The 9,955-nt window shown below is 38.2% G+C and overlaps 1 protein-coding gene across 1 annotated transcript; it reads left to right on the top strand.

Annotated features, from left to right (window-relative positions):
* Nucleotides 1-6,747: 6,747 nt before the first annotated feature.
* GPR151 (G protein-coupled receptor 151) lies at nt 6,748-9,123 on the top strand. The gene has a single exon (XM_014070208.2). The coding sequence runs from the start codon at nt 6,831-6,833 to the stop codon at nt 8,058-8,060; it is 1,230 nt and encodes a 409-aa protein (XP_013925683.2). The 5' UTR covers nt 6,748-6,830; the 3' UTR covers nt 8,061-9,123.
* Nucleotides 9,124-9,955: the final 832 nt, after the last annotated feature.

Genomic DNA, 9,955 nt, shown 5'->3' with positions numbered 1-9,955 from the left:
ATGTTTGAATGGTCACTAAATGAATGGTTGTAAGTCAAAGACTACCATTATTTTTGAGTTTGATAGTTATGGCTTCAAATCTTCTAAATTACACACCTATTACTTGGAAATTGATGCTGGGACACAAAAGTGGTAGGTTGTATCCTTATTGCTAAGACAGTGATCCTTCAACAGTGAAGCATCCCACTGCGACCCTGCCCTGAATTTTAATACATAACATCAGCTTCAGCTCATCCTTAGTTCTAAAATGGATATGATTTACTTTGGCTGGCCTGATTTCAGATGGTACTTTCCCTCTACTTGTAGCAAAAATTGTATCATGCAAATGATCAATAATCAACTCAATTGTATAATTGAATTAAATCATCTCAGCCTGGGTAAATCTAGCATTCATGCCTGCAAAGCTGCAGCTTTTCTTTTTGATGCCATTCCTATAATATATAATGTATGTAGATTTATATATTTAAGTGTGCGTATGTATGTAAAACACTTAAGAGACAGGAATATGTAATATATTATAATATATTATATAATATATATTGTGCTTGAAGCTTGTTTCTGTCATACATCACTATCAATTAGATCGTTTTTAATGTTAGTGTCTATTCCAGAAATCCCAGCTTTATGGCAAAATGTAGTGCCTTAGCTGTGCCATCACTCTCTCTCAGCCCTACTCACCTCACAGGTTTTCTGTTGTGAGGAAAATAAGAAGAGGAAAGTATGTTGGATATGTTCTTTGCCTTGAGTTATTTGTAAAAATAATAAAACTGAGATACAAATAAATAAATAAATGAAAGCAAGCTGATTAGATGAATCAAATGATTTGATCGTATATATATTAGACTTTTTAAACGAAAGGGGTATGAAATATAACTTTGAAAGAGAATATGTCAAATAGAAAAAATATATTTTATTATGGAGTAAGTGTGCACTTAAACCTACATCTCTCCATCCCACTCACTCACCTTTGTTAATAAAGGTTGAAATATGTTTAGCGTAAAATAAATATGTATCTTTCAACAGATTTGCTTGTTTTTGTGAGAATTGATGGTGGGTGAAAGAAAGGAAATAAGCTCTTCCACATAAGTGATGTAGGTACATGCCCTTGCAGACTTTCTGATGTTCCCAGTGTCTGCATAGATAAAACCAGTCTTCATGACACAAAAATGACTCACTAAATGGACTTTCTAATAAAAATCAGACCTCTAAACACTAGAGGTGCTGCCATGAGATTAAACAGGCATTGTTATTTTGAAAAGTATCACCTTTGTTAATTGTTATAAACAGATAATCCATTCAGGTTTATGTTTGGACTATTTGCAATATTTTTATTGTTTGCATTTTTTTTATTTCTCTCTTCCTTAAGCAAAAAGTTGGAAACAAGGTGCAATGTAACATCAATTACTATTATTAATAGTAGAGCAGAGATTTTTCAGAATATGATCTTTGGAAGAAAGGCAGGATGGGAATTGTATAATCAATGGTAATCACTGTTCCCTCTAAGGTGCGCGGCCGCGCGGCCGCGCACATGGCAAGAAACCCCCGCACAGAGGTTTCTAACTCCCGCGCAGAGGTTTCTTTCAAAGCAAACGTGGGGGAGTCCTTTGCAGGCGGCTAGAACTGGCCGCCCGCAAAGGACCTTCCCAAACTTGTTTCAGCGGCAGCTCTCAGCCTGGCGGCAGCGTCACTCAAACTATGGAAGGAGGGGGAGGAGGAGGGAACTAAAGAGAGCTTTTACCGAGTCTGCGCCCCACAGCCAGGACCGTCCTTGCGCCCCTCAAGCCGCGTTTCTTCCTGCAAAGCCCTTCTGGCGTCAAGCGGGTTGCCCGAAGGGCTTTGCGGGAAGAAACGCGGCTTGAGGGGCGCAAGGACGGTCCTGGCTGTGGGGCGCAGACTCGGTAAAAGCCTCTCTTTGGTTCCCTCCTCCTCCTCCTTCTTTCTGGAGCCCCTTCCTCAAAGATTTGGTACCAAAGCAATGGCGGTGAGGAAGTTGTGTCTTTTGGATTTTGCACTGTTGTCTTTTCAATGGTTCTCAGACTGGTTGAACCTTTAGCAGCTGGAGTGATATTCTTTACTGTTAAGGTTACAATTGGATGTGTTGGACAAATCTTAAAAGATGAAACTTTTATTAAAACGTTTGACTTAACTAAAAACGTCTTCCTTTTTCTTCTTCTTCTTAAATATGATTTATTTATTTATTTTTACTTCAGAAGTTTGATGACCGTTGTACAAACTAATCCAACCTAAATGTAGAGGAGGAGAAGAAGAAGGGGGGGGATTTAAAAAGAGCAGAGGAAAAAGAAAAGAAAGCATGAAGAAAACATAAAGAAAGGGATGGGAGGGAGGGAAGGAAGGAAGGCACTTTATGTTGAAACAGAAAATATTATATAAGGAAGAAAATGGAAATAACTTAGGAAGGAAGGAAGGAAGGAAGGAAGGAAGGAAGGAAGGAAGGAAGGAAGAAAGGAAGGAAGGAAGGAAGGAATTGCACTTAATATTGAAGGAAAAGAGAATGAAGGAAAAAGTATTGGAAGGATTGAAAGAAGGAAGGAGGAACAAAGAATTACACTTAATATTGAAATGGAAAAGAAAATATAATGAATGAAAGAAGAAGTATAGGAAGGGAAGGAAGGAAGGAAGAAAGAAAGAAACAAAGACTGTTGAAACAGAAAAGATAATATAAGGAAGAAAATGGAAAGACGTATAGGAAGGAAGGAAGGAAAAAAAGGAAGACAATGTTGAAATGGAAAAGAATATAAGGAAGAAAATGGAAAAAAGTATAGGAAGAAAGGAAGAAATGTACTTAATATTGAAACAGACAAGGGAATGAAGGAAAAAATATTGGAAGGATTGAAAGAAGGAAGAAAGAATGGAAGGAACAAAGACAATGTTGAAATGGAAAAGAATATAAGGAAAAAAATGGAAAAGTTTGATGAAAAGAAGGACTAGGGGAGACATGATAGCAGTCTTCCAATATCTCAGGGCCCAGGGTTGCTCCAAAGAAGAGGGAGTCAAACTATTCTCCAAGGCACCTGAAGGCTGGACAAGAAGCAATGGATGGAAACTAATCAAGGAGAGAAGCAACCTAGAACTAAGGATAAATTTCCTGACAGTGAGAACAATTAACCAATGGACCAACTTGCCTCCAGAAGTTGGGAATGCTCCAACACTGGAAGTTTTAAAGAAGATTTTGGATAACCGTTTGTCTTAAGTAGTGTAGGGTTTCCTGCCTAGGCAGGGGGTTGGACTAGAAGACCTCCAAGGTCCCTTCTGTCATTCTATTCTACGATTAGGGGACTGGAGGCTAAAACATATGAAGAATGGTTGCAAGAACTGGGTATAATGAAAAGAAGGAATTGGGGAGACATGATAGCAGTCTTCCAATATCTCAGGGGTTGCCACAAAAAAAGAGGGAGTCAAGCTATTCTCCAAAGCACCTGAGGGCAGGACAAGAAGCAATGGGTGGAAACTAATCAAGGAGAGAAGAAACTTAGAACTAAGGAGAAAATTCCTAACAGTTAAAACAATTAACGGAACAGCTTGCCTCCAGAAGTTGTGAATGCCCCAACACTGGAAGTCTTTAAGAAGATGTGGGATAGCCATTTGTCTTAAGTGGTGTAGGGTTTCCTGCCTAAGCAGGGAGTTGGACTAGAAGACCTCCAAGGTCCCTTCCAATTCTATTTCTATTGTATTCTCTATATTCTATTCTTTCTCTGTTCTATTCTAATCTCTTCTGAACTAAATGTTTATCTAGAACTCAAATAAATAGCTGCTTTTTGGTTTTATTTTTTTAATATTTATCAGTCTCTCTTTTATTCCATACTTCTGGTTGAAAGACTATTCTATGTCATGCTAAACAAATGCATATTCTAGTGGCGGCGGGAGCTCGTTGGCATCTTCAGCAGCAGCCCTGCCTCCTGTGAAAAAACCGAAGATGGAGCAGATCCACGCAGATGACGTTGCTGCAACATGACTGGAGGAGGAATTCTGGGAGTTGAAGTCCACAAGGCTTAAAGCTGTCAGGTTTGAAGACCCCTGGGGTTTTTTTCCTAAAGGGTTAGGGGTGCGAGGGTCTTGTAACTTGACAGCTTTAAGACTTGCACGCTTCAATGCCAGAGTTTCTGAGCCAACATTTTGGTTGCCATGCAGGAGCGTTGTTAAGTGATACTGATATTATATAACATTTTTAATTAAGCGGGTACCTTGAATAAACATAACTTTGAGTTTCAAATAATACTGATTTCGTTGTTGTCTTAGGTGACATCTGTGAAAAAAATTCAGGTGCTCAGGCATGAAAATGTGCCGCTCAAACACTATACTTTTCCGCTCACACTGAAAAAAAATTAGAGGGAACATTGATGGTAATGATAATCAAATCCACTTCATAGGTATAATGAAAGTAGCTTCTGTTTTATTTATCATTAGTATTTAGTTAGCTAAAAAATATGAGCTAGATTAAATATTTAACTAAGAAAAGACTTCATATTCTCTTGATCCCAATATAATATTCTTTTTTAGTGATAGGTCTAGAATGGCTGGATGTCTGGATTTTTAAGCTTGACTTCTGTTCATTTCTGCCCACCGATGGACTCACTTTTGGTCTGACATTGTTTGCTGTGCTTCCATCTTCTTTCACATTATCATATCTACCATTGGAATTTTCTGTATCCCTTTGCTGCTATCTGGATTTTCCCAGCCTGTTATGGCAGTTCTACTGTGAGACCAAATGATTTAGGAGAGAAGGAAAGAAGTGAGGTAAATGACTGTCACTTGTAAGTCTCCCAGAAGCTCTGGAAATCTTTCCTGATACAGAGCACAGATGAAATCTTCAGAAAAGCAGTTGCTCTTTGTTCTTTACACACCTTGTATTTGCCATCTTAAATCTAACCACATTCAAGTATACACAACCTGGCAATGCCCAATAGGTGAATGGCCAGGGAAGCTCTGCTCCCTCTAGTGATGTCCTTGTAATATTATTTATGAGCAGGCATCTCACATATGGTATGTCCATATATGTACCATACGGATGTCTATTGAGAAGTCTTCATGCATCCAAGTATATAGGTTCTGGCTTCTGCATCTTCCTGAAAGATAATGACTTTAAACAGTCAATACACACTGAAGTACAGTTTTCACTACAGACACCCATTGGCTCATGTTTCTTTTTAAATGACATCATGGTGAACAAAATCACTGATGATGATGTACTGTAGAGAGTTTTGCCCTTTTTGAAATGAATACCTGACCAAGGCTTTTGCCTAATAGTATTACAAGTTAAAGGTGGCTCCGTGGCTAATACGCTGAGTTTGTCCATCAGAAAGGTCAGCAGTTTGGCGGTTTGAATTCCTAGTGCCACATAACAGAATGATCTCCCATTACTTGTTCCAGCTTCTGCCATCTTAGCAGTTCGAAAGCATGTAAAAATTCAAGTAGAAAAATAGGAACCACCTTTGGTGGGAAGGTAAACAGTGTTCTGTGTGCCTTCAGCATTTAGTCATGCTGGCCACATGACCATGGAGACGTCTTCAGACAGTGCTGGCTCTTCAGCTTTGGAAATGAGCACTGCTCCTGGAGTCAGGAACAACTAGCACATATGTGCAAGGGGAACCTTTACCTTACCTTTTTACAAGTTCATATTGTGTTATGGAAATCAGCAAATAAAGACGATGAAAGTGAATGTCTTCAGAGGGCTCCAGAGTTGAAGTTCAGATCCTGAAAGGCTTCTTTGTCTATCAGAATGCTGAAATAGCAGTACAACTAAGAGGAATGAGCAGTAGAATGGGAAATCTCATCTGAAATTTCATCATATAGAATTCACTTTAGGTAAGCCCCTTAGCCTTATTTTGCAGGATAGGGATATAAAAATTACAACTGTCTTATTATAATTAATCAGATCTTCAAACATCACATTTTGTAAAGCAATGCAAAAATATTAAACCATTTTAGTTTGCAAGATTTCTGCAATGTTTCTTTCTTAACACTCTTTAAAATCTCAAAACACAACTCCACTAGAAATCAGATGTTTCAGCCAACCACTTCTAGCATCTGACTGTATCTCTGCCCAACAAAACAACTTTATATCCTCTTATAATGATCTCCATTGTTCAATTCTTGTTCTTCACTGGACACAAAATTTTGAGAAGCAGCAGCAAGTGCTGCAATTAAAATATACACATCAAACTCCCCCGAAGATGGATGAAAACATACCTCAAAGTCAAATGCAGAACAGAAATCTGTGTTAAAGGGATTTTGTATAATAACGTTCCAAATGCCAAGGCTAATGTCCGCAAAGCTGAATGGGTTTTATATGTAGAAAATGGAATGGAGCTGTGTTGTTTCACTGTATGTTTTGTACTTGTGCACAGTTGCTTTAAGCCTGCCCCTCATTCAGAATATCACCAAAATTAGAGATCTTCTGAGCTTTGATGCTTGCTTCAACCAATAGCTAGAATAGATTTCCAAATGATGTTTTTTTTTTAAGGATGGGAATCAAGCACTGTAATTCTGGATTTTACACCAGTTGTGGAAGGATGGTTTTAATTACTCCACAGGGTTGCTGTACTGGTTGTCAGACTCCCTAATAAGCAGCTGGCTTTGTGCTCCCACCCACTGGGAGACTGTCAGTCAAAGCTCGTAGCAGTTATATAGCAATGAGAAGCTCAGTTAAGATCCATATGTAGCAAATTGAGACACCTCTCACAGAGGTTCTGTATTATATAAGGCATCACCGATTTGTCTTAGCCGCAGTTGAACAAAAGAGGCAGAGGAAAACAAGAAGAGGCACATCAAGACCCATCAACGCTTACCAGCACAAGGCTGCTTTCAACATCATGAACAGCTCTCTGACTGAACCTCTCCATTATGCGGGGGGCTACCAACCCCAGGACTCCAAGGAATGGAAGGTGATCATCCCGGCTTTCTTGGGGGTAATTTGCCTGGCAGGCTTTGCTGGGAATGTGTGCGTAATTGGAATCTTAATGTACAATACAAAGAAAGGGAAGCCTTCGATGATTCATTCTTTGATCTTCAACCTCAGCCTGGCAGATCTGCTCCTTGTTCTTTTTGTCCTGCCCTTCAGGGCAGCGGCTTATTCGCAAGGAGTCTGGTACTTGGGCTGGTTTCTTTGCAAAGCCTCTGACTGGTTCCAACAAGCTTGCATGACAGTGAAGAGTCTAACTATTGCTGTGGTGGCCAAGACATGCTTCATGTATGCAAATAACCCAGCGAAACAAGTGAATATTAAATGGCATGCCATCTGTGCAGTGCTGATGGTTATTTGGCTGGTCGCCTTGGGAATCCCACTACCTTTGTGGTTCTTCAACAGCCTTTGGGAGCCAGAGATAGGCTCATCTTCGTGCATTGTGATTATTCCAGCCCAAGCTCATGAGTTCATGTCAGCCTTTGTCAAATTGTATCCCTTTCTGGTATTTTGTGCCCCTCTCACCTTTGCTTTCTTTTATTTCTGGAGAGCGTATGGTAGATGCCAGAAGAGGGGGACCAAGACTCAAAACCTAAGGAATCAGATTCGATCCAGGTGTTTGACAATGATGCTTCTGAGCGTTACCATTACTTCTGCTGTGATGTGGTTTCCTGATTGGATATCTTGGTTCTGGCTCTGGCACCAGAAGAAGGATGGACCTGCTCTCCCACAAGGTTTCATGGCCACTACCCAGGTTTTGATGTTTGCCATCTCTTCAGCAAATCCTGTTATCTTTGTCCTCATGTCTGAAGAATTCAGAGAGGGTTTTAAAGGTCTATGGAAATGGTTTACACTGGAAAAGCCTCTACCTCCTACAGAAGATCTGGAGGAAGCAGCAGTTGATAACTTGGAGGGAATCTCAAGCAATGCTCCTTCACCAGAGGCAATGACTCCTAATCAAGAGGAAGAGCCCCATTCTGTCCCTGCTACCTCAGAAGACTTGGAGATGCCCGTTTTGCCAGATGTTGAACAATTCTGGCACGAAAGGGAAGCTCTTCCTGATGCTCAAGACAATGATCCTGTTCCTTGGGAAAATGAAGGACGAGAGATACCAGGTTGTGATCAACCAAAGTGCAATTAGGAAGCTGGATACCAAATTTTACTAGGTTGGATTCAGGCAGTCATGTTTAGGGTACATTCACTGAAATCATGGGATGTTTCTTGGATAACTTTAAACATCTATTAATGTTAGTGGATCTCATTCTAACATGCTTAAATCTGATTACAACACTACATTTCTTATTACTTAGGTGATGTTGAACTGGCAGTTGTAGCATGTAGAAGTTATTTTCATTACTGTAGTTTTTGTCTTTTCATGTGTCTTCACATTTGGAAGTTACTTCTTCAATTATTGTGTGATGCACAGATACAGCTGTCATTCTCATTACTCTGCTGTTAAAGAGCTTATTGTTTAAAAATTACGTTGCATTTCTGAATGCTAATTTAAAGTTTCAGAATATATTTTTTTTTGTTAAATTTGCAAAGTAACACTGCTTACAAGCTGGTTCTATGTGATCTATGTTTAAACATATATGTTTAAACATAAATATGTGATCTATGTTTAAACATTTGAACAAAGAATTGCAAAGGAAAAGGTATAATTTGATTTTCAGTAGTGAGAATATTCATTATACATTTTATCAGTACTACAGAAAATGTATATTAAATATACTGAAAGAAAAGGTGGATCAAGTTATTATATTAACTGATAACATTTCTGCTATTGCTGTACCTCAGTAATTGAACTGGATTTATATTTTAGTGTTCCAAGGAAGTCATTAAGATCATTTAGTAACATAAAGGTTGTAGCTGGCAGTATTCTATTAACTTGTATTTTAGTCATATCAAATAGACAAGAATTTCACATTATGCAATTTAGAAGTCCCCCCCCCAAAAAGCTGTATCGGTTACTGATGTATAGAAAATATATTGACTGTATGAAGTTGGCATTTTCATCTTACTGTTTTTATAACTTTTGAAACAAGTTAACTGATACAGGTTATTATTCAGATGTGACAAGCTGTGATATAACCATTTGTGATTTAGCAAGCCTTATTATGATGTCCAATCACATACACACAATATATAACAACTGTGGAGTCATACAAACACATTAAGCAAAATTAACGATTGACTTTTGTTTTCTAAACTGTTTTAATGAATCCCCCCCCCCCAATGAGCTACAAGTTGTATGTTTCATAATTTGGAAAATAATTAAATGAAGAGCAGGTGGTTGGGGTATGCATATTTATTTCATTTCAGACAAAACTCCCCCCCTTCCCCCGAGGAAACTCTTACCTTAATATTCTGATTTCACCTGTGTTGGTCATTTATTTGCGCAAAGCTTTGTAATTCAAGACGCTAAATTTGAATAACCACATGTTTTTGTTATTCTTTGAAATGCATTTTCTGCACAAATATCATGGAATCACAGTAACAATTTCTTGTCTTCATTTATTTTCTATTTGAGATATTACCCAGTCATGCCTTAATTTAACTTTACTCTATGAGCATTAATTGTATTGCATAAGTATGTCCTCACCATTTATATTGGAGATTTGTTGGCCAATACAATTAACTTAAGTTAAATTTACAAGATATTACATAGTCAGGCTGGTTAATTTTTTTTTAAGAAATAAGAAAACTGTGGTCAACCAATTGAACTGTTATAGAAATCACACAAACATATAAATTCATGTATAAACCCATCCAAGGATAAGCTCACACTTGACTTTTTAACCAAAATACCATGAAAAATATACCACCCAGAGAAGCTGGCGCACATTTTTCATGGTACTCTGGTTAAAATTATCTAAGGGTTTGCTTAGCCAGGAGTACAATACACACACACGGGCAAGTCCACCTGTGGATAAGCTGCACCAATTTTTAAGCTTTATTTTACCACCTAAATTATTGGATAGTTTCCAAGTTATATGGTTTTAAATATTTTAAAATAGTTAAAAATATTTTTTCTAA

Source organism: Thamnophis sirtalis, unplaced genomic scaffold (genome assembly GCF_051295495.1).
Source record: "Thamnophis sirtalis isolate CommonGarterSnake01/CBP01778 unplaced genomic scaffold, rThaSir2_p1.2 scaffold_3, whole genome shotgun sequence".
NCBI lineage: Eukaryota > Metazoa > Chordata > Lepidosauria > Squamata > Natricidae > Thamnophis > Thamnophis sirtalis.
Note: the sequence above shows the minus strand (reverse complement) of the source record. Positions and strands in the feature narration are given on the sequence as shown.